General features: G+C 36.3%; 2 protein-coding genes across 2 annotated transcripts in view; both read left to right on the top strand.

Annotated features, from left to right (window-relative positions):
* LOC130623829 (uncharacterized) overlaps positions 1 to 26,144 on the top strand; it is a 96,147-nt gene that overhangs the window by 10,018 nt on the left and 59,985 nt on the right. The gene's annotated exons all lie outside the window — the stretch shown is intronic.
* Positions 2,030 to 25,356, top strand: LOC130623827 (spermatogenesis-associated protein 22-like). The gene is made up of 8 exons (XM_057439356.1): positions 2,030 to 2,149; positions 2,321 to 2,693; positions 2,795 to 2,855; positions 3,377 to 3,527; positions 10,509 to 10,590; positions 10,671 to 10,689; positions 24,204 to 24,244; positions 24,511 to 25,356. The coding sequence occupies exons 1-8, from the start codon at positions 2,131 to 2,133 to the stop codon at positions 24,653 to 24,655; spliced, it is 891 nt and encodes a 296-aa protein (XP_057295339.1). The 5' UTR covers positions 2,030 to 2,130; the 3' UTR covers positions 24,656 to 25,356.

The raw sequence follows: 26,144 nt of genomic DNA, 5'->3' as shown, positions 1-26,144 counted from the left end.
TCGATTTTTGTTTGTTCCTTGGCAGGGGCATCCGTGCCACTTGCAGCCGTGGTACTTGTAGACTGTCCTGGTCTGAGGTTCATAGCCGTCTACCTTGTAGTCCTCATTTTCTTTCTCCCCGTAGCGAATCACGCGTTCTCCCCCATGCCCACAGAGTGCGTGATAAATGTGTCTTCCAGTTTCCCTCGACATGTGCTCGAGCCATTTACAAGCGTCATAGCTCAAGCCCTCACCGTAAAAGACCTTCTCTGACTTGCTAGGCATGCGCTTGACCTTATTGCCTTTGCAGATAATAGTCGGCTTTTTTCCTTCACATATCTTCTTATGTCTCGTAAGATCTCCGCTGCTTGTAAACATTTGCTTGCAGGCTTCGCATTCCCATCTCTGTCGTGCTAGTACGTCTAAATCCTTGATGTAGAAACAGTGTCCATCCAGCATACCAAGGTTGATTGTGTCTAAATCTTTTTTGTATTGATTCTGACCGTACACGAGTCTCCATGGCGCTTTCTCAGAGTTGGTCTTGGGTTCAATGACTCTGATGTTGATCTTGAAACGCTTCGTTATGCCCTCGAAGTCAACAAGCTTCGTAGCACGTACTTCTTCCCGCTTTAGTTTAGGATTCTCGTAGTACTCGCGTGCTATTGCGAAAGCTGGTCTCGTGACACGTTTCTCGCGCTGCTCTCTTTCTCCACGGTAGTGTACGGCAAGACATCTCCAGACACACAAATTGTCGGTTCTCTCATCCTCCTTGTCAAAGCTGTAGATGCACCTCTTCTTTCGCAACCAGTCTGGTAAAGGTCCACAGCCTAACAGGGGCTCCCTTGTGGAGATGATCTTGATCTGCACATGCTGGAAGACAATTTTCCCTTCGTACGATCCTGGGGTCTCGATTGTTCTTTCTGGTGGTAAGTACGCCTTCCCCCAAAACTCATGATCTCCTAGATCTAAACGCTGCATTTCGCATTTTTCGATAAAGGCTTCGATGTCAGCTAGGCTCGTAAGCGATCCCTCGCTTCCCTTGGTCTTGTGATACGGAGCCGTGCCACCTCCTGCTTCGTATATGGTGCAAGCAAAACTGTAGACTACCTTGACTCTCATGTCTATGTAGGGCCCAATTCTTCGTATGATGGCCTCCGCCAGTGGCTGATTAAGGTTCTTGTTGAACCGCCATGTCTTGACACGATTTCCGTCTTCCAACATCTGTGTGTCATTTTCATCAAAAATATGCTGAATGTCTTCGACTCCTTCGGATCGGTTTTTCTTTTGTGGGAACATGTGCTTGATGTCTTCGACTCCGCTGTATTCGTATGGTATGTCTCCAGCATCGTAAAAGTCCTCTCGCGCTTCTCTCTCGATTTCATCGTGCAGCGTTGCCCTTCCAGCAATTTGCTCCCTCGCCCTGTTATAATAATACCTAACAGTATCTCGCACGCTCTGTAGTCGACCTGCAAGAGCATCGCGAGTTGCTGCTACTGGCGTTGAGACAGCGCTATATAATTTACTAATTGCATTCTTGAACCAACTCATTTCTTTTATTATAAGTACATTCAGACTTCAACTAACAGCGGAAATTATGTATCTTTTATGAATTATGAAGGTATTATGCAGTATCATGCAGTATTATGTGATATTACGTTGGTTATGGATTATTAACAGAAAAAATATGTATTTGTTACGCAGCGACAGAGAGTATTATGAAGGTATTATGCAGCATTATGCGATATTACGTTGGTATGGCCATCAACAGAAAAATTATGTATCTTTTATGGATTATGAAGGTATTATGCAGTATTATGCGATATTACGTTGGTATGACCATCGACAGAAAAAATATGTATTTGTTATATAGAGAGGATGTCGGATAATGCGGTTTCATTTGTCGGGTCCATTTGGTTGGAGAAGTATGACTGAACGTCTGTCGGACTTTTAATATCGATAAAGTATGAAGGGTGCTAGTTATGTTGTACGTCGTGTGTCGGGACCACTTAGCCCGGTGCTAAATGAAGTCATTGCCAATAAAAGACTGGGCATAAAAAGAAACATTCGAACGCGGCAAACAACATCAAAACAAACACGGGCAATCCAGACAGGAGTCAAAACAAAGAAAATCGTTGACGAAAGCATTGTGAAATGCAAAGGAAAAGCAGAGGTATTTACCATGTTATTAAGTTAAAAATTACTATCATGAAAAATAAAACAAAGTCGTGTTTCTCTTTCCAAAAACTTAATCACGGATAAGAAAAATACTTCCATTAGCAAAATATGTTGTTATGTTTCAAACAATGCAAAAATTTCGAAATTCTTAATTTTTATATCATAGAACATGGTGGTAGACCTATTGTTCCGATTTTTGGTTGTCGAAAACGTCAACGCCAAGCTGTTTACGCTGATCCACTAGATCTACGAAGTAACGATGATGATGATGTTATTTTCTTTACCAACAGTATACCCTATCCCGAGCAAGAAATTACAGCCAAATCCAAGGGGAAATTTATTTACAACCCATCTGATAGAAGAACAGAAAATCATTTAATAAATAATAATAGTAAAAACGAGTTCCATTTTCCGGCTAAGAAGAACCAAATGACAGAAAGAGAGAAGTTTTCATATCAGCCACAACATAATAAATTGCCGTTACTTCCTCCTCCCTCAAGAAATAGAAATAATACATTGCAAAAATTCTCCTCAAACAGGTACATTAATTTTTAGATAAAGAAATGTCCTAATAATGTTGGATTTCTGACCATAAAAAAAATATAACCATGATTTTTTACATGTACCATTGTCTACATAGGAATTCTTGTTGGAACTTCAAAACACCAGAACACATCCAAACAAACATCACAACAGGCAAGGTTTGGGAAAATTTATTTACTGGAGAATTTTTTACAAAGTTTGAGAATTTTAGCCACATTCATGAAAGACTGATTGGCTAAACAAAACCATGCAAAGTTATAAAACAAGACTTATAATGAAATATATTATGTGATCAATGAGGATCCTGCGAAGGGGGTTCCATTTGAGCAGAACGCGTTCAAGTACAACAGCCGCTCAACTAGAAAGCCGCCTAATATGTCAATCATATTCTCTTGTGACTTTATTAAAATATGTGACTTTACTAAAAATTTTTATGAAAAGTACAGACCTTCCTTTAATAAAATTAGTAAGCACGTACCTTTGATAAGATTTTTCTTCTATTGCCATGGTGCATTACACGTGCATGCATCCTTAAGTTTAGGGTCGGTTTCGATTGCCATAAAAAGCAGTTGAGCAGTTGTACAACAGTCGAATAGTTGTACAAAAGTTGCTGTTACAACTTTATTGGAAACACATGTCGAAAAAGTAGAATATCATTAATGAAAAGGGTTTTTTTCAGATCAATAAACCAATACCAGCAACCAACGATAAAAAATGCGTATTAAAAAAAAGAACAACCATGGTGACCAGAGTCATAACATCGTCAATACAAGGAATAGAATTGTGGAGAGATTTAAGCGACAAAGCTTTGTTGATGTTTGAAATATTCGGTAATTATATATAAGGCTGATTTCCACTCAACAAAAGCTGAACAAGTGGGCAGAAAAACATACGCTGTGATGCAATGTGTCTGAATTTAGCCAGGAGGATAAAAATAGAGATTAATTTCGATCTTCCTAGGTAAAGCCTATCGTCATCAGCAGCCATGTTTGTGTACATTTATTTTTTACGCTCCCACAGAATATTTGAAATGGAAACAAGAAAATTAATCGGTTTGAGCACTCACACAATCCAAACTTATAAATCAACCAAAATATCGCCATGAAAATTTGTCGATGCAAGAAAAAGAACTTGTACAGGAATATGAAATAAACTTCATAAGATAAACAATTTTAATACACTATAATAAATACAACATTTTTTCCTTATTATAACTGTACGTTGTATTAGAAATAAATGAGCAGCAAAAACTTCTTTTCATTTCATGCATTCTTGCATTGGGCATTATGGCCTAAATTTTTTCTTGTATAAATTTGTGTGATGGAAGGGTACATATTGTAAAATATTCAAATAGCTTGTAAAACGACAAAAGTTAATTTCAACATTTATAATTGTTAACGCAAAGGCAAAACTTACTTTTGAAAAAAAGATAATAGTTAAATTTAATTTCAGTGTTGCATTTAAAAAATCTAAAAATAAGGAATTTAAGCTATCCATATAGCTTAAATTCCTTTTTTTGGACTTCTACAAAATGCTTGAGCAAGCACGAAAAAGCAGGTGTAAATCAAAACTTGTTAATAGCTATATAGAATCTCAAAGTATAGCTATATATACATATTTTTGGTTCCAATACTTCTAAATTTAGCTAAATAAGTCAGCATGATTCTCTGGTGTTATTTTAACTTCACATCATATTTCCAAATGTATCAAGAGATAATCAATACACATGGCAACATTGTTCTTCTTTTTCATCGTTTTTCACACAAGAACTTTCAAAGCTCCTTAATTGGTTAAAAGTTACAATCACCTACGCCTTTTAGTTTCTCCTTTGAAATAGTTTAACAATAAATTCCATAGTATCGATTACACTTTGTAAGCTTTATTGATTAAAACAAGGTTCTGTAAACATTCTTGGTACAGAGAATGTAATACACTATTCGACAAAAAACAGATTGTGTACACTTTATTTGACAAAAAACAAATTGTGGAAACCAATGTTCCTAGCTAGCAATCCAACACATCACCATTTCTTCTCCTAAAACAAAAAAAACACATACTTGGCCAGAAGCTGTAAAGCAGCTAGCTACCTAATAAACTCTTAGAAAAAAATATTGGAGTCTGCGAAAAAAATGTTTTGTTAATGTTTTCTAAATGGGAATTTATTGTATTGTTGCTCAAACACAGTTATTTGATATGCATTCAGGGAAACTGCTAACTAAGGATCCCAAAAATGGTGGAAAACGAATGATGTAATTCGCCAAATTAGAATTCAATGATTTTGTATTTGTTAGATTAGGCATTCTTCATCCAAATAGGCTGGATTATTCTGCTAATTAGGAGTAGTACGTCCAATAAGCAGTGTTCGCTTAGGGGTCGTCTACAAATTTCGTATGGTATTTTATACGAATATATACGAATTTAATTGCTTTTAATTCGTATAAAAATCGTATAAAATTCTTATAGTGTTAAATAGTTATACGATTTTTAAAAAATTTAATACGAATTTTATACGATTTTCATACGAATTGTCATACGAATTATACTCTTTTATTTATACGAATTTTCATACGAATTATATTTTTCGTTTTTAAACCTTTAAAATGCGATCTAAAAAAACATTTCTATCGCCGTTTTTCGTTTTTAAACTTTTAAAATGCGATCTAAAAAACATTTCTATCGCCGCATTTCGTTTTTAAACTTTTAAAATGCGATCTAAAAGAACATTACTATCGCCGCTTTTCGTTTTTAAACTTTTAAAATGCAATCTAAAGAAACATTTCTATCGCCGCTTTTTAGTTTTAAAACTTTTAAAATGCGATCTAAAAAAATATTTCTATCGCCGCTTTTTGTTTTTAAACTTTTAAAATGCGATCTAAAAGAACATTTCTATCGCCGCTTTTCGTTTTTAAACTTTTAAAATGCGATCTAAAAAGCATTTCTATCACCGTTTTTTAGTTTTAAAACTTTTAAAATGCGATCTAAAAAAATATTTCTATCGCCGCTTTTCGTTTTTAAACTTTTAAAATGCGATCTAAAAGAACATTTCTATCGCCGCTTTTCGTTTTTAAACTTTTAAAATGCGATCTAAAAAACATTTCTATCGCCGTTTTTCGTTTATAAACTTTTAAAATGCGATCTAAAAGAACATTTCTATCGCCGTTTTTCGTTTATAAACTTTTAAAATGGGATTTAAAAAAACAGTTCTATCGCCGTTTTTCGTTTTAAAACTTTTAAAATGCGATCTAAAAAAACATTTCTATCGCCGTTTTTCAACTTTCAAAATGCGATCTAAAAAAGCTTTTCTATGAAAATTAAAGTTTCAATCTTTGTTAAAATATAATAATTTCTATCGCTTAAAAGCTTTATTTAACCCGCGCAACCAACAATGCCTTCTCGCTAGTTTATTTAGTTTCCACGCAAAACCTTTGTTTAATAAAACTATTAAACAATGGCTTCTCGTGTCACATTGATAGAGTTGATAACATTTGCAATTATGCTATTGGAAATAGTTAACACTATTTAACAATAGTTACGCGCAGTTATAATAAGCTATTTTTCTTCAATAATCCCTTGTTTATTACGCGCAAGTTAATGACTTACAAGACTCGCAAGATAATTATTAAAATCAAAAGACAAACAACTACCGCCTCCGAGAAAAAGGTGTGAAACTTGAGCGTACGCGTAAGCTTACATCTGGACTGTATTATATACGATTTTTTTTAAAAAAAACCATACGCATCTAATTATAAAAACTCAAACGAATTTTATTTTAAAACTCATATACGAATTTAATACAATGTCAAACGATTTTCTTTTTTTTAAAACCATACGCATCTAATTAAAATCTCATACGCATTTTTTGTTAAACTCGTACGAATTTAACTCATACGAATTTAATTTAAAACTTATACAAATTTAATTTAAAACTCATACGTACTTTTTTAACTCATACGAATTTAATTTAAAACTCATACGAATTTAATTTAAAACTCATACGAATTTAATTAAAAACTCGTACGAATTTTATACGAATTTAGAAAAATTTCATACGAATTTAATTACTGTATGGCAAAAGAAAATTCGTATAGCATATACGAATTTTTTTGATACGAATTGCTACGAATTTTGTAGATGACCCCTTAGTTAGTTTTCCCCTCTGGCTGATACAGTGGGTTCAATCAGACGCTCTCCCCTGTGCTCGCAGGTCAAGCATTAACTGTTTTTTTTTAAAAAAATTTTTACAGTATAGTAAGCTATAGCTAGTTAACTCAAAAAGTCAACAACATCTAGCTAGCTAGCTATAGCAGAGCTATGCAGGCTATTGGATATATAGTTCACAAACACTCTGTAGCTATATTCTAGCTAGCTACTAGTCAAAAATACAAAAAAATTTCCCTTGTTTAACAAAATATGTGTTAACAATATTTATTTGCTACTGTAACTGGCTCTACGGAAAAAGTTGTATTTGTGCCATTATTTGTCGATTTTTGAACAAAATCTGGCCTCGTAGTAAACGATACTTCGCTAGTCAATGCAAATAAAAAAGTTTCGGGAACGTTAGTTCAGGGGAATAAAAAATTATGCTAAGAGCTTCACATATGAACGCATCAGCACAAATGCTCCATTTTTCGGAGACGCCGAAGAAAGGTCAAACGAAACGCACATTCCTGCGGATTGTGTCAGTAAGAAGTAATCTTCTGCTCAGAGGAAAGCATCCGCCACGCCCGCTCAGTTTTCGTTAAATGGAAATCGGCCTTTAGTTCTTAAATTGTATAGTCCAGGAACTACCTGATCTTTTGATGTCATTTTCCTCAGAAGGTTTGATAGTCTCAATCTATTGTTTTTCAGGTCAGTAATTAAAATTGCTTTGTCAGACAGAGTTTTTAGGGTTCCTCTAGGTTCCAGGGACAAAAATTATCACTCAAAAAGACCCTAATCTTCAACCTCGTTCCCATGGCCTGTAGCGTGTTTTTGATATGAGGATGAAACGCGTACGAGGCCCTGGTACAACAGACTTACTTAACCAATGAGATTGTGTGTACAGCTTTTTGAAATTATGTTAAAAAGATAATGCAGAAGTTTTTTTGCAAGCACAGCATTTTTTTATCAACAACAAATATGGTGATGAGCATTACGAAGATTTTTATAGTTACTTGTTTGTGAAGAAAATATTTATTAATTCACGTTATTTTTGACTTTCCTTGCATCGTTTACAAGTTTATCGAAGCTGTTCAAAAATTTTAAACATTACTTTTGTTTTCTCACTGATGGTGAAAAAAGGCAGCTGACAACTCAAGTGGATATAGGTGAATATTTATCATAGCACATCCGTATTTCATTCTCAACAGAGAATACTTTACCCCGATCAGACCTCTGATCATGACGGGCGAGTATAATGCGTGTAAGTCATATTGAAGAAGAACTACTTTGTTCAACACTAACATACTGCCAAGCAGTGAGCGGGATTCGATCCACGGTCCCCAGAACTGGGAGCCGCAGACGAAACCACTACACTACGTGCGGCAATATGTTAGTGATGTACTCAGATGTTTATCCGGATGGTGTGTATACATATAGGTGAATATTTATCATAGCACATCCGTATTTCATTCTCAACAGAGAATGCTTCACCCTGATCAGACCTCTGATCATGACGGGCGAGTATAGTATAGTATAATGTATTCTGACAATAATTTCAGGTTACAACAACCTCTAGGGTCAGCTCATAATAAATAGATAAAAAAAAACAGAAAATAAAAATAATTAAATAATAAACTCCCTGGACAAGAATGGAAGCTCGGTAAAGAACATGGATAAGATTTGAATAAACCTTATAGCAGCTACCTAAAAGCAATTGAACAAGGAGGCTTCTCAGTCAATTTGAGTAAATACTTTTACACTGCGATTTCGAATACATCTGTGTACCAGGCATGAAATACTATGATTTTAAATTTTTAATACTTTTTAAAATGTAATTGGTAAAATATTTAACTTTGCTTTAGATTATAAATAAAATTTGAAAAGAGTATGATAATAATGAAATTAGTGAAGTTAATTTAAAAAAAAAAAAAAAAATTGTTTAAACACCCCATTCACAAAGACACTCCTCCCTATCTAATATATGAAATTAGTAATATCCAGATCATAATAATATAATTGGTCTTTATCAGACCATAATTTGTCTAGCTTCATTTTAAATTGATTCACTGTGTTACATGACACTGTGTCCTCAGGTAAAGAATTCCATAAAGTCATTACACGATTCGTGAATGAGAACTTTCGCAAATCCAAGTTACAGCTTCTTTTAAAAAGTGCTTTATCGTGTCCTCTGGTGTTAGACAAAAGTATAATGCGTATAGAGTATAATGCGTGTAAGTCATATTGAAGAAGAACTACTTTGTTCATCACTAACATACTGCCCCCGCTCACTGCTTGGCAGTATGTTAGTGATGAACAAAGTAGTTCTTCTTCAATATAACTCAAATGGCATCGTGCGATCAAAGTAACAGGTACTTCTCACCTTTTATTTGTGACACAATACTTTTAAAAAACTTCTCATATGCTAAAAAGTAAAGAAAAACTTGGTGCAAATGTAACTGTAGTGTGTATGCTGAGTACCTGGCTAGATGCTTTTGGTTTGAAGATGCACAAACAATTACAACAATGACAAGTAAACACGTGTTAACGATATCTTTTAACAAACTTGTAACAAATTAGGAAATAAAGTATAGCTAGTGTTAAACAAAAAGAAATAAATACAAAAAATCACAAGTAAATATATATTTTTGTTTTGAGGCAACAAGAAAGAAAATATCACACAACATAAATTATGGTGGATGTGCTGAATGTAGGCTGTGTGCTGAAACTTACATAAACGGTTTAGTCAACTTTTCAGAAGTATTGGCACCTAGAAACAGCTTACGAAAAAATACAAGATGTTGTGGGTATCGCAATTTTGCAAACTGATAATATTAATGATATAATCTGTCGTAAATGTAAAAGACAATTCAAGATTTTCTGCCAGAATGCACAAATAAGCTTTTAGAAAAATTGCCGTGTGAAGAGCGTTATATCATCACCTAAAGCTCCTTAACGTTATTTTGTTTCAAACACCTAGTGCTGATATTATGCCCAGCATAATATAATCTTGCCTATGCTTACAGCCTTCATCGACGCAATTGCTAGGGGTTGTTATGTTTTTAATGTATGTGTTTGTTTAATACATTTTTTATTGTAAATTTGTAAATTGTCCACAAAACCTTAATCCACTGATCAATTCATATTTTTTACTTTTACAAAAAACCTTTTTGAGGGGTCTGACTTGGACATGAACCCAAATTTGATGTTAGACTTGTATTTTTTGTATTCATAGGTGTAAGTGGGAAATTAAGGACCTGAGAAATTTCAGCCATGAGGCTCATGACATGAAAACAAACCATTTTTATGGTGCTATGTTAGTAGTCTGACACGACCTAGGAACCCAAATTTTATGTTAGATTTTGTATTTTTGTTATCACAGAAGATAGTAGTACTACTACAGCCTACTATTAGGGTCTTTTGAGTGTTATATTTTGGTCCCTGGAACCTAGAGGAACCCTAAAAACTCTGACAAAGCAATTTTAATTACTGACCTGAAAAACAATAGATTGAGAGTATCAAACCTTTTGAGGAAAATGACATAAAAAGATCCGTTGGTAGCTCCCGGACTAGTATGGTCTCTTTTTAATTTCGCGCCCCCCAATTTGCTCACATATTGCTCCGAAATATTTCGCGCATAGTATTTTTTTGTCGCCAGCATTATGTTTTTTTAGGTGTACTTGATTCGACCATACCATATCACGCAGCAGATGCAGAGAAAATGTTCACCTTGAAAAACAATACAGCCAATATTAGGTGAGTTTATATGTCAAGATCGATTTTAAATCAATGCTTTTAAGTAACTACATACTAATTTAATTTTGTTCCATTTTTAGGTGTAAATTTTGGGAAATAGTAAGTTTTCAAAGTCTTTCTTTACTTATTTATTTGATCGTTTAATTGTTACACGACGTTAGCACATTTCCACTATTTACTTATTCGTAAGGAATAAGTAAATGCAAACAATTCTATAGTTTTACTCCACATTTCACATTTTATATTTCATTCTTCTTGATTTGGTCAGAAGGTTATTCCAAAAATGAAATCTACATTTACCTCGAACAGGCGTATAAAGAAAAAAACAATTATCAGAGTAACTACTTAAGTTGCAGTTTGTTCTGCAAGAACTTTTTATGTTCACTGTGCCTCTTTAAAGGAGAGGCGAACTGCGCTGCGGCATGGCTGCTTGATAAAAGTTCACGATGCCGGTGTTGATTTTGAAGATCAGACCGACTGGCTTGTTTTGCTCCATTAAAGGTTCTCACTATTATTCGATTTTACGTGTAACAGCTATTATGGTACGAAAGAAGTCTTGAACAAACATTAAGAATGTTTGTATATTAAAAATATTCGTAAAGTAATAAAAATTTGATGTTTTTTGCATAAACATCAGTGAATTTTCACCTGAAAACTTTGAGAAACGACAACACAGTAGAGCCAAAGGATAAATCAGTCTGTTATAGATACAGTATACTCTCGTTAGATCAGACCTCGGATAAGTAGGACGCCCCCTATATAGTACACTTTTTTGCTCCCTTGAACTTGCGAAACCTTTTCAAGCAAAAAACTACGCTTAAATCGGACCCTGGATAAGTAGGACACTCGCTAAGTATTACACTTTCTTTGGCCCCTTGTAGCAAAAACTCCGCTTAAGTAGGACTGGATGTCCTATGCAATCATTTCATCAGAGGAAGGTGATAATCTAGTTGCAGCTCCTGTTTTGGAGAAACCAACCACATCTCAATTACTTGATGCCATTGACATCGTGATGAACTACTCTATGACGATTGATACGGCTGTACTAAAATCGTTAACGGTCAAAGTTTCCAGATTGGTGGGAAATGAAGTAACAGCTCATTCTAGGTAAGGAGGTTAAAAGAGAGGTTTAAACCCCCTTGCTCTAAGCAATTTGTCTTGTTTTGAATGCAATATAAAAAGTAAACCCGAATATCATTGTGTCTTGTTTATAAGCTGTGTTTAGTGAGTCCTCTAGATTGAGTTTTACAAAAATTTTGAAATTATCTCGATAACTAAGACAAATTGAGCCATTTTATGAAAATCTTACTTACAAGGAGATTCGATTAAGTAGGACGTTTCTTCTAGCTCCATTGAGCGACCTACTTAACGAACGAGAGTATACTGTACCAGTTTTGAATTATTTATAATTGAGTATTTTTACACAATTGCCAAATGGGTAGCTAAATTAAAAACAATAGAATATCTTTCTTTCTATTGTGATAGCGACAAAATAATTGAACAAGAGAAAGTTGAAGTCCAAAACGGGAAAAATGTTGAATAACATGTAAAGAACAATTTTTATTTTTGTACAAATCTGTGATAAATATCTGGCTACATTACATACAAGTATTCATTTTTTGAACATTTATTTTCTACTTAGACACTAAAAAGTTCGAGTTATCCGAAGAAATTAACTTCAGGGGGAACTTAGACACTAAAAAGTTCGAGTTATCCGAAGAAATTAACTTCAGGGGGACCAAAAAGTGGTTCGAGAATACGAATGTTCGAGTTTCCGGGGTTCGAGTTAACGAGCAGTTTTTATAAGGAAGTATTAAGAAACGTCCAAGGGACCGTAGAAAACAGTATGAGCTAATAAAAGTTTCAGTTAACCGGTGTTCGAGTTACCCGGAGTCCACTGTCCTAGTGGGCACAACAACGTTATTTTAACTTTAAATTAACGTCCATTCGTAACGTTAGAATAACGTTAAAAGAAGGGATCTTGGAAACAAATTTGACGTCAAAATTAAACGTTAAAATAACGTTATCAAAAACGTTATTTAAACGTTCATATAACGTTGTATTAACGTACGTTAAATAAACGTTAATATAACCTTTTCGTTTGCGACGTTATTTTAACGTTATCATTACGTTGAATCACTCTCCAAAGTTCGTATGCGACGTTACTTGCAAAACTTTACTTTAGGAAATAAAGGAGTCTATGAAAAAACAATTCTGAAAAAAAATATATTATCTTTAAATATATGCAAAACATATATTTAAACAAGAAGCCCAGGGGCTTAAAGATTTCCGCCATTAGCCTAAAAGATTTTAAAATTTGAAGTTGATCTTGAAAACGGAGAATTATGGGGTAAACAAATTATTGAGTATTCTCAATTATTATTGTAACTAACCTGCAATGTTAAAATACAACTCAATAAATAAAAAATAAAATTAATGAATAATTAATTACGCTCTGCTGAATATAGCTTTAGTCTACGTGCTTGCAAAATAGTACAGAAAGAAATGACGTAACATCAAAGATGGCGCATTATAAGACGATCTTCATTATGCTACACTGCACGAGCTTTAACTTTCGATAGCATATAAAGTTTAAAATAAAGTATTGTTCATTGGATAATAAAACAATCTGTTGCACTGTTAGGATTCTTATTGGCTTAAAACTCATTTTAGCCTCGTTCTCAGAAAAAAATATTTAGCCTGGGTAAGTTTCGGGCGTCCAGCCTAGCTGCGCTCTCTCTATCTCTCTATCTATCTCCTCAGGCGATTTTAAAGATTCCGCCTTCGCTGACGGAAATCAAAAATGCTTTCAAATATGCATATAAAATATGGTTAAAAATTATCTTGAAATGGTCATAAAAATATGATTAAATAATGTCTTTAAATATGTACATAAAATGTCTGTATTTACTGTTGTTTCCGACCCCATTTGCTCGATCTGCTCTATTTTAATGTGCGTCATGATCACCGATTATAGTTCAATTCGATTACCATACTGTAAGCTGTTAGCCATAAGCCTATAAACAAATGTAATCTATATTTAGTTGACAACATGTCAAGAAACATAATAAACTCACTAGCAAAGCTTTTTTCGGCTAAAATTTAATAAGGATATTGATAGAAGAGGGTATTTAACACTTATTGGCAAGGGTATGTGCTTAACCACGGAAATGTTCCATCGAAATGTGCAAAAACGTTTCCTAAAACCTTTCATTGTTACCGCGAATAATGACTTGAAGTTACAAAAAGATGGCAGTATGGTGCATCTTAAGTTTTTCTTCTATCTCGTTGAGTTTTTCGACAGTTTCTACTATATCTATTTTTACTGCATTATCTTCATTTCAATTTGATTGATTGTTTTTATGAAGTAATAATTGTTCAATTTTGACAATCTTGAAAGTACTTTCATCTTGAACTCTAGGTGAAAAGGAAGAAGATTTGACTGATACAGTACACACAAAAGCACATCTAACACTTGACCTGAGCATGTACCATTATTTTCTTAAAAAACCTGCAACTATAGAAAAAATGGTATTAAATTTACATTAGAAAAAAACAGGGTATATTCTAAAAAATATGGTCATAATAAGACACAAAACTTTTTCATATCCAACAACATCCTCATCCCAACACAAAGGGATAAGAAATGGATAAACGTACGATCATCTAACACACTACGCAAAGCAAAAGGACCTGTATAAAGTAAAAATTGACGCAATTCAGTTGTTTTCCAACGTTTTAAATCTGCCAAACTTCTTGGTAAAGGAAATGAGGTACTTCATTTACTTTACTGTCATAACTTAGGTAAACAAAAACAATTTTGCACTAAGAAAATACATACAAAAGATAGATAAATACACAAATTAATGCAAACAAATAATATCCAAATTCTTACTTACAGATAATGAACTGAAATGTGTGTGTGCAGACAACTTCGCAATTCGTTGTGATAAGAAGTTCGTTAGCTCTTGCGCGCCAATTTATGTCGTGGCCACACTAGCCATGTAAAATTTATAATTACCTTTTGAACAAACCTCCAAGTGCGATTGGCCATAATTAAAATTTTGCGCTCCATCGAATGTATTATTTGTCTCTCGAAGAGAAAATCTTTAACTACCTGAAATGGCCCCTATGGGATTTCGTTTAGAGACAATTATAGTTTGTGTATGAGTTGTCCCTTGTGGTGCGCTAATGTCATTGTGTGTGTTAGTCGTGCGTATCGTAGCTGTGCAGTAATTGTTATGTTTTTGTGTCACTTTTGTGTATAAAAAGAGTTGTATTTCTGTGTAAAACAGTTGCTTAGCGTTGTGAACAGCGAGAACAGTTTACTACGGATTTTGAGGATTTGTACTTTATTATTGGAAAGAAACTGTTGAATCTTACAAAATTCTGTCTTTTTATGTGAACCGAACAACAACGCGCAGTAACATAGTAGTAAACTTGCTGTAGTAGTGGTTCGAGAAAATTTATACGTGGTACAGGACGTGATAAGAAGAATTTACTCTCGACAAAAAGATGATCATCAAAGAAAGCAAAAAGATATTTCGGTGAGCAAATACAACAATTTTCTTTTAGTTTATCCGAAACAGAAGTCAGCGACTAAAACATCCTTCGTTTTTATTTCACGCCTGGTCACCAAACCCCTGACGTCACCTTATCTCCATCATATCCACATTTCGACGTGCTGTAATCTTGGTATTCCCGTCGTCCTGTGCTGTAGTGAGGCAATTTGTTTGTCTCGTGTTCTTCAACCAACGTTCATTTGGTTCTTCTTGGTTCAAGCTGCTGTAGTCTTGGTGACGTTATCTCCGTCATATCCACATTTCGACGTGCTGCAATCTTGGTATTCCCGTCGTTCTGTGCTGTAGTGAGGCAATTTGTTTGTCTCGTGTTCTTCAACCAACGTTCATTTGGTTCTGCTTGGTTCAAGCTGCTGTAGTCTTGGTGACGTTATCTCCGTCATATCCACATTTCGACGTGCTGCAATCTTGGTATTCCCGTCGTCCTGTGCTGTAGTGAGGCAATTTGTTTGTCTCGTGTTCTTCAACCAACGTTCATTTGGTTCTGCTTGGTTCAAGCTGCTGTAGTCTTGGTGACGTTATCTCCGTCATATCCACATTTCGACGTGCTGCAATCTTGGTATTCCCGTCGTCCTGTGATGTAGTGAGGCAATTTGTCTGTCTCGTGTTCTCCAACCAACGTTCATTTAGTTCTGATTGGTTCAAGCTGCTGTAGTCTTGGTGACGTTATCTCCGTCATATCCACATTTCGACGTGCTGCAATCTTGGTATTCCCGTCGTCCTGTGCTGTAGTGAGGCAATTTGTTTGTCTCGTGTTCTTCAACCAACGTTCATTTGGTTTTGCTTGGTTCAAGCTGCTGTAGTCTTGGTGACGTTATCTCCGTCATATCCACATTTCGACGTGCTGCAATCTTGGTATTCCCGTCGTCCTGTGCTGTTGTGAGGCAATTCTTTGTCTCGTGTTCTCCAACCAACGTTCATTTGGTTCTGCTTGGTTCAAGCTGCTGTAGTCTTGGTGACGTTATTTCCGTCATATCATGTCTTATTCAGATACTCTCCCACTTGCTCGGACCAAGAAAATGACTAGCAAGGGAAAGGAATATATATTCCTTGAAGGAATCATTCAAGCGAAAGGTGCTCCTTGAGATTGATCGACTGATTGCAGAAATGGATATTGCCTTATCGGATGAAAATTATGCCTTCATCTTTAACAACGTGGACATCCTTGGCGTAAAACTGTCTGAATTTAAAGCTTACAGCCATGAATGTATGGCATTAGCGAATTCAGAAGAACTGAAGGAAGATTTAAATGCAGAATTGACTAGACTTGAGGATAGGGTTCGACTCTTTCAGCATCATTGTAATGATTGGCTAAAAAGAAATGAATGGGCGTGGAACCAGTATGAAAAATCAAAGCTTCACGCTGACGAAAACACAAATGCTCTGTTGAGAGATGACGCTCTTGGATTCACAACTTCTAAATCATAAGTTCCCCGTTGTTGATCGGGCAACTACCAGCCTAAAAGCTGATGTTATTATTCACCCGAAGTCAGTTGGAAAGTCGCATAGATCGCACGGATCGCCCTCGACACGTTCGAAAGAGACAAGATCTTCAGGTCGTTCGCAAGTATCTTCCTTGCGTAGTCGTGCTGCGGATCAAAAGGCTGAGTTAGCGCAACTGAAGACAAAGGCGTCATTTTTAGAAGCAAAACTGGAAGCTGAAGCAAGCATGAAAAGATTGGAGCTTAAAGAGCAGTTTGCTTTGGCAGAAGCAAAACTCAGCATATATTAAGAAGCCAAGGACGAAGATGAAAAAAGTCATTTCTCAAGACCATTGGACACGGATGATGAACAAATCCGCTCATATGCGAAGTGCCAATCTTGGGTGAATCATGGTTGTATAGGTGTCATTGGCTCCGGTTATGAAGGCGCTAGAAGTCATCCAAAGTTGGTAAAGAAAATTCCCAAATTTCTTCCTGATGTGCTACAAAACACCGCGCAATCGCAAGTGGTCGATAATTCAGTTGATGTTAACAAAGACTGGAACATTAACAATGAGCAGGAATCTCCAAACCCATTTGGAAATAACACAGAAAGGGTGTTATGCGAATTACTGCTACAGCAAAGTGCATCAGACATCAAAATTGACCCATTTGATGGAAATGTGCTTGACTTCCAATACTTCATGACCACATTTGAAGCAGTTGTTGAGACCAAGATCAAAAGTAATAAAGGTCGATTGACTCGCCTGATCAATTACACAACTGGTGAGCCAAAAGAATTGATCAAAAGCTGTATATATGATACATCAGAACATTGCTACTCAAGAGCAAAGGATCTTCTGAAGAAAACCTACGGTGATCAATTCAGAATTGCAAATGCCTACAGAAAGGAGCTCAGAGAATGGCCCACTCTCCGTGCTGGTGATTCTGAAGCGTTCAGAAAGTTCTATACGTTCCTCATAAAATGCTACGGTGGTTTGGAGAGACAAATAAAAAGCGAACTAAACTCTCCAGAAGTCCTCAGACAACTTCAATCAAAGCTCCCACAAGCCTTGCAACAAAGATGGAATCGGACGGTTCTCAACGTCCGTCGGAAAAACCATCACGAAGCGGAGCTGAGGGATTTTGTTGACTTCATGGAGCAAGAGACAACGCTTGAAAATGATCCCCTCTACTCTAGAGAAGCCATCAGTGAATTGAAGAATAAAAAGGATAATGACGTGAAAAACAAGAAAGATCCACCCAAACTTAAAACAAACCTGACGGGCGTCACCAGAGATGTCTCTACTGTTCGAACAAACATAAATTGGAAGATTGTCGAAAAATAATGAAAATAGACGTAGAGGAAAGAAACAAATTTGTTTGGGAGAAGAAGCTTTGTTTCGCGTGTTTGGAACCAATTACCAGCAATCACCAAGCAAGAAATTGCGAAAACAAATTGTCTTGCAAGACGTGCAAAAAGAGGCACCCAACGATTTTGCATGGTTTCATCCGACCAAAGAGGACCAACAAGAACGACAAGGAAAATAAGAGGAGCCTGAAATCTCAAATGCATTTGCAAGAACGAAGAAATCTGTTTGTTGCAAGACAGATAACAACGTAGAAATCATCAGCATGTCTGTAGTGCCTGTGGTGTTGTCGCATCCAAAGTCTGCTGAGTCAATCACCACCTATGCTATGTTGGATAATTGCAGTCAGGGTACGTTCATAACCGATGAAATCGTTCATCGCTTGAATTTAACCGGTATTTCGTCGACGATCGTCGTGAACACTCTCACAAGCGAGAGTCGTGAAGATTCTTCTCTAATAACCGGCTTGATGGTAGAGCCCATTACACGAGATTTCAAAGTAACAATACAGAGTTGTTACAGACATCTTCCAATAGATCCCATGGAAATACCTACTCGCGAGAAAGTTGCTGAATGGCCTCATTTGCGACATATAAAGCATTCCTTTCACAAATACGATCCTGGAATACCGATTGGTTTGCTTATTGGAGCCAATTGCCCACAAGCGCTAGAACCGATAAAGGTAATTCCATCCGATGGAAATGGACCATATGGGTTAAAAACAAGGTTGGAATGGAGTCTTGTCGGACCTGTGCTTCGTCGCAAAGGGGAGAAGCAGAAAATTCGATGCAACAGAATTGCTGTGAAAGATTCCTCCACTGACAAAGTTGCTGCACTTCACCTAATTCAACAAGATGAATTACGGGATGTAACAATTGAGGGGATGCTGAAAAGAATGTACGATGCTGATTTTTCAGAAATGAACGCATTCAAGAATATTAAAAGTGATTACGTATCCATTCACGACCAAAAATTTTTATCACTAATGGAAAAGGAAGTAAAATTTGTAAATGGAAAATATCAACTCCCGCTGCCTTTAATAAACCAACTTCCATTTCCAAATAATAAATGTCAGGCCTTGGCAAGGCTGAAATGGATCAAGAAGAAGCTTGAAAGTAATTCGATCTTCAAAGAGGATTACCTCACGTTCATGAACAACCTGACGACCCAAGGTTTCGCGGAGATGGTTCCAGAGCAGGAAGTTGAAAGGGAACCTGGTCATGTGTGGTATATTCCCCACCATGGAGTTTATCATCCGCGTAAGCCTGGGAAGATCAGAGTAGTATTTGATTGTACTGCTACATACAAAGGCGTCTCCCTGAACGGACGACTCATGCAAGGCCCAGATATGACAAATCTGCTAGTTGGAATTCTGTGTAGATTCCGGTTGGAACCAGTAGCGTTTATGGCGGATATCGAGTCCATGTTCTATCAGGTTAAGGTGCCGCCGAATCAACGGGATTATTTGCGATACCTTTGGTGGCCTGATGGGGATACCTCTAAAGATTTGGTAGATCATCGCATGACTGTCCATATATGCGGTGGAAATTCCTCCCCAAGTTGTTCCAACTATGCCCTGAAAAGAAGTGGAACAGACAACGAAAGTGAATTTGGTGAGGAGGCTGTGAAAGTTATTATGAAGGATTTTTATGTCGACGATCTTTTGAAATCCGTGAAAAGTATCGAAGAAGCCATCAAAATCATCAAATCAACGATACAAATTTGCAGCAAAGGTGGCTTCCGCCTCACAAAGTTCATATCAAATAGCAGAGAGGTTATCAATTCCATTTCTACTGAAGAACGCGCAAAGAACATAAGTCCCTGGACTTGAAAAACGAATCGCTGCCGATCGAAAGGGCCCTCGGTGTTCATTGGTCGATAGAGGACGACAAACTAGGTTTTCGCATAACCATGCAAGACAAACCTCTGTCGAAGAGAGGGGTGTTGGCTACCATAAGCTCAATTTATGACCCGCTTGGATTAGCAGCGCCGTTCTTGTTGAAGGGTAGAAAAATTATGCAAAATCTTTGCAAAGAAAAAACATCATGGGACGAAGAGATCTCTGAACCTCTTCGAAGCGCTTGGGAAAGATGGCGATTAGATATCGTCCTTCTTGAAAAACTGGAAGTTAACCGATGCGTCAAGCCACTTCATTTCAAAGAGATCGAGTCAACGTCCCTCCATCATTTTTCAGACGCATCCAATGAAGGTTACGGAACTGCTACGTATCTTCGCATCAGAGATGTAGAAGGAAACGTTAACTGCTGCTTACTCCTTGAAAAATCGAGAGTAGCTCCAATAAAGATGGTTTCAATACCAAGGTTGGAGTTGACAGCAGCAACTGTGGGCGTAAAGGTCGGAGTAATGTTGAAGCAAGAAATGCCTGTCGTAGACTACGAATGTTATTGGACAGACAGCAACGTAGTACTGGGTTATATTAATAACGAATTAAGACGTTTTCATATTTTTGTGGCAAATAGAATTCAACAAATTCAAGAAAATACTTCGTTGGATCAATGGAATTACGTTCCTTCCCATGAAAACCCAGCCGATGATGCCTCGAGAGGCATAAGTTTGAAACATGTAGAGAAGAGTAGTAGATGGTTCAAGGGACCTCAGTTTCTCTGGGAAGAAAGGGAAGCATGGCCAGCTGCCTACGATCCAGCGAAAAACAGTGTCACTGATGATCCCGAATTTAAACGTAGCGTTTCAGTATTTGTTTCAGCAACTGATTCTGGAATCTTATGTACATTCGAGAGAAGAATTTCCAGGCTACAGAAATGCATACGGGTCATGGCCTTGGTCGGTCGATTTATCGACATTCTGAAGATGAAAATAAAAGCCCCAAGTCATGGGATGACAAGAAGAAGCCAGAAGGCGAGTCCCCCAATGCTGTGCGTTGAAGATCTTCAACGAGCCGAAAAATGTTTAATAAAATTAGTACAACAACAACACTTTGCCTCTGAAATTAAAGCTCTTGCTTCAAAGGAATGGAGACAAGATCGACGAAACGACAAAATTAAGAAGTGCTTTGAAAGAATGCAGCAAATTATACAAATTGAGTCCTTTCATTGACGATGATGGAATTCTCAGAGTTGGTGGAAGATTTTGCAACATGGATGAAGCGTATCAATTCAAATATCCTGCTTTTCTTCCCAAAGAAAGTTGGTTTTCCGAACTTGTGCTCCGATGGTGCCACGAAAACACTCACCATTCGGGGAGAGGAATAACATTGCAAGAAATTCGGCAACGTGGATATTGGATCATACACATCAACTCAGCAGTACGACAGTTGATTCATCATTGTGTACGATGTAGAATATTAAGGGGAAGAGCTGGCCAGCAAGTCATGGCAGATTTACCCAAAGATCGAGTAGACGCATGCCCACCTTTCACATACTGCGCAGTGGATCTCTTTGGGCCATTGGTCATAAAACCATATCGAAAGCTTGTAAAAAGATATGGCTGCCTCTTTACCTGTTTGGCGAGCAGAGCCGTCCATATTAAAGTTGTCAACACCTTGGAAACTGACTCCTTCATTCTAGCTTTGCGACGGTTTGTTGCTAGAAGAGGAAACATTCGAACGATGAGAAGCGACAACGGCACTAACTTTGTCGGCACCAAGACCGAGTTCATAAAGGCATTAAAACAAATGGACAATGCGAAAGTTAAACAATTCCTTAAAAGTGTTGGTTGTGATTGGATTCTCTGGAAGAGGAATACACCTGCTGCTTCGCACATGGGTGGAGTATGGGAGCGCCAGATTCGATCTGTGCGCGCAATATTAAAAGATCTTTTCAATCATAATGGCTCGCGTTTGAGTGAAGAATCGCGGCACACTATTTTAACAGAAGCAGAAAGTATCGTTAACTCTAGACCTTTATGCGTCGAAGCAATCAGCGATGCAAACAGTGCAACACCAATTTCACCACTTGCTCTTCTAACGATAAAATCAAAGGTAGTTTTACCGCCTCCTGGTAATTTTGAAGAAGCGTCGTTATATTGCAGGAAACAGTGAAAAAGAGCTCAGTATGTGTTGGATATGTTCTGGAGACGATGGAAATGCGAATATCTGTGTTCACTACAGACACGAACAAAGTGGAATAAAAACGAACGAAATTTTGCTGCCGGTGATATAGTGATGGTGCAAAATGAGGATTGTGAAAGAGGACGGTGGCCACTGGCAAGAGTGGTGGCTGTAAAAACGGGTGCAGATGGAAAGGTTCGGAGTTGTAGCGTGAAGCTTGGTAGCCGTGCTGGTACAATATTGGATCGACCAATCACGAAATTGATACAATTGTTAGAATATCGAATCCCCGACGAGGAGCCACAATTTTCAAGATGAACTTGAGGGGAGCCAGATGAAATGGCCCCTATGGGATTTCGTTTAGAGACAATTATAGTTTGTGTGTATGAGTTGTCCCTTGTGGTGCGCTAATGTCATTGTGTGTGTTAGTCGTGCGTATCGTAGCTGTGCAGTAATTGTTATGTTTTTGTGTCACTTTTGTGTATAAAAAGAGTTGTATTTCTGTGTAAAACAGTTGCTTAGCGTTGTGAACAGCGAGAACAGTTTACTACGGATTTTGAGGATTTGTACTTTATTATTGGAAAGAAACTGTTGAATCTTACAAAATTCTGTCTTTTTATGTGAACCGAACAACAACGCGCAGTAACACTACCCTTAATTTAATTTTCACTGTAAGTGACTGTTAATGTCACGACGGGAAAATTTCCGTGACAAAAAGTTCTTTTTGTGATAATTTTTTATATGATTTTACCAGTCGGAGATGTTAGCTTAGGTCAAAGATGCTAGCTGACCGGTAGCTGTCATTCAACGTACTGTACAAAACATCACGCAAACGTTATTACAACGGTTATATAACGTTACATTTTCACGCTCAGATTAAAGTTTGACGCCGTCTTTCAACGCCGTTTGTTGTCTTTCAACGCAAACGTCTTTATAACGTTCCTTAACGTTAGTATTACGCCGTTTTGAACGTTACTTTAACGTTGAAGCAACGTTACCAACTTGGTGCTCGGTTTGAAATTGGTCGCCGTCTTTCAACGCCGGTCGTTGTCATTCAACCCAAACTTTATTTTAACGTTGATATGCGTTAAATTTAAACTGTTTTAAAACGTTGCAACAGTAACGTTATCTTAACGTTAAAGCAACGTTTATTTTAAAGTTATTTAACTAGCCCTTAATTTGCAAATGCTTTATCAAATTTGAAACGTTATTTTAACGTTGGAATAACGTCATGGGTTTGAGACGACAACGTTAATATAACGTTACAATTTGGGTATATAACGTTACAACCAAAATATAACGTTTTTTTAACGTTTTAATAACGTTATGTGCTCACTGGGGTATTTGTTATAGTAGTTTTCTTAGTAGATTTTAGGAGTTAGAAATCTTTATATATTTTTTCTCTCGCCTAAAATTTAGTTTCTGGCTACCACAAAATAATTGTTTGTTCGCCTTTCCTTTACATCTAACAACAGATTATAGACAAAGTAATTATCAGTGAAATTAGTAAGAAACTGTAAAACTTGAAATCTTGCTTCCGTAACGGTTTGTAATATTAAAACATTTATTTTGCAGAAGTCACATCTTTGGGAGCCATTCAATAATTACGTAACGTCTGAGGGGTGTCGGTATGAACCTTTTTTGTTACGAACTGTTACGAAAATTTAAGTGGGGAAGGAGAAAAATTTTATGTACTACGGATATTTTTAGTTATTTTAGTGTATGATTTACATTCCTGAATTTGTTTCTTGCCTCTTTGCTTACGCAAAAATGACATCCCGTGTGCTGAATAAATGGCCCTGTTATATCTTTTTCTCATATTAGAGCACTAGTTTGCCTGATTATCCGTTACATGAAGGTTTTTGTTAGTATAGGAAATGAATAGATAGGGTCTTAAGATTCGAAATATCACGTAACAAGGGGGTGGCTGAGTTGTACTAGATTTGTAAAGATGCGTTGAAGGGTGGGCGAGTGGTAAAAAATCGCACATTTAGGTGTTACGTAATTATTGTATGACCCTATTAGATACCTGTCAAAGATACATTTTAATTTTCACTTCTGGTGGCATTTAACATAATTTCTGAAGTTTTATGTATTACCTTGATTTTTTCAACCATAGTTAAATGTTGACGGCGTTAGACAACTAAATAACTATAGACTATAATAATCGTTGTGGCAACTGTTAAAAATCGCTTTTTTTTCTTTCTCTTTTTAGGATCGACGATTGCCGAAGATAGGTAGAGGAACAAGAATAAGGTTTAGATATTATTTTAGACGTGTATAAATATTAATTCGTAACTGTTTGTGCGTAATATTAACTAATGGTTGTTCAGGTATACGGGGTAACTATATCTAGCAAGAGTTCTGAGAACACTTAACCTGCCACGAAACACAAACACAAACTTTTAAAACCCTGAGCTATTACAATTCGGATGCAAGTCATTTTGTTGTAATGCGGTTGGACTTTATTGTTAAAAAGATGCACAAACTTACACAATATTTGTAAAATTGTCTTTCTTTAGATGTGTGGGAAAATTAAATGATAGTTATTTCCATTGTGTATCTTTACGTGTTGCAAATACAACTGAACTGAGAATACTACCCACGTTGCTACAGAAGTCTGATCACGTATTACATGATGAGATTTTAACTGACAGAGAGATGTAAATCGTAAATTCTATTATTGTTAGCGCTTTTTTGTCTGGTTCTGTAAACGCTCCGTTATATCAAGTGCGAGTACAGTACCGGAAATGAGATTACTTTAAACTTCAATTTCGCTTCAAGATAGTAAATATAAGGTAGAACATGAAATTTTCTACGTAATTGTTTGTAAAAAGTAGTACGATTTATATGGTTTTCTTTTCTTATTCTGCATTGTTAATTATTGTTGCTGTGACCATTTCTTTCCGGAATCCTGGTTCTCGAATACAGAAAGTTTTAACTGTGACGGATATTAATTTCTACCAATGTTATTTAATCGTCGCATTTTGAAAATGTGAAATAAATTGTTTCTTTGATGTTACATCTGTTAACGTTAATTGTGTTATGGTTTGAATGATGATTTGTCAAGTCGCATTGTTGCAAAGTCTTATCTCCATTAGACAAAATAATGATGATAAAATTATCGTCAGACAATCATATAAGCCTTGTGGAGACGAGTCTTAACGAAATTGCAGCTAAATTTAAAAAATCTATGAAATTCAGAACAGAAAAAATATGTAAAGCTGATAGCTTAAATTGTTTAATCCAGATCTTTTTCATGTGTTATTTGTTGTTGTAGTTATTTTTGCTATTGCTGTTGTGTTGTTATAGCAAGTTTTGCAAGAGTTTCCAAACATTTAGCTTAATAAGTATTCAATATGCCTGAATCTTGTTATCCTGTTTTATGTTGAGTTATATTTTTAGCTAAGCGTAGTTATAATTGTAAATACATCAAGATAAAGTTCTCGTTTGAAAAACTTAAACGGTAGTCCGCGATTATTACGTAAAAGCGAAATTAACAGGGAAAATCCAACGGAAAGCTCCTCACAACTCTTACACGCCTCTACTATACCCAATAATGAAATACCATCAATGCTGAATAATTTTTATCCCTAAAAACAAAAAATATGTTTTATGAAAGCATGTTTTTTCGTAAAGTTGTTTATGTCGACAACTAGTAGTGTTAAAAATGAGCGAGGAAAATTATGCAAGCTCGTCTAAATCAGGGCCAGGTAAAATAAAGAAAGGAGGAAAAAGTATTTATTGCTGTATTCCAAACTGGGTAGGGGGTTTTAAAACAACGACAACGAAAAAACAGGAATATCCTATATTATAATACGCTTGAGTGAGTGACTATATGAGTTCACGGTACTAAAATCACGGGTCACTTTCTCACAGCTCACGCATTTTCTCCCCAAAGGAGAAAAAGGATTTTTCTGCCTTCATCAGCAAATTTCCTATCCATCTCCCTTACCCACTCTTCAAACAACACACTATCCATCCAACTCTTGCATTAATTTCTATAGCGACATGGTAAAAATCTGATGTTCTTGAAGCACCGTGGCTTTTTAGACTTGCCAATGACAAACATCGGTAGTTTTTCTCCAATGGCATTAGCTGCTGCCAAGCCAGTAATGCATATTTTACTTAACCAGAGCATTTTTCAGATTTAAGT

The sequence above is a fragment of the Hydractinia symbiolongicarpus genome, chromosome 13, assembly GCF_029227915.1.
Source record: "Hydractinia symbiolongicarpus strain clone_291-10 chromosome 13, HSymV2.1, whole genome shotgun sequence".
Lineage (NCBI taxonomy): Eukaryota > Metazoa > Cnidaria > Hydrozoa > Anthoathecata > Hydractiniidae > Hydractinia > Hydractinia symbiolongicarpus.
This window is presented reverse-complemented; position numbering and strand designations above follow the sequence as displayed.

Coding starts and splice junctions, on each gene's coding strand:
- LOC130623827 (XM_057439356.1), top strand. Junction 2,694..2,794: donor CAAAAATTCTCCTCAAACAG/GTACATTAATTT, acceptor TTGTCTACATAG/GAATTCTTGTTGGAACTTCA. Junction 2,856..3,376: donor CAAACATCACAACAGGCAAG/GTTTGGGAAAAT, acceptor GGTTTTTTTCAG/ATCAATAAACCAATACCAGC.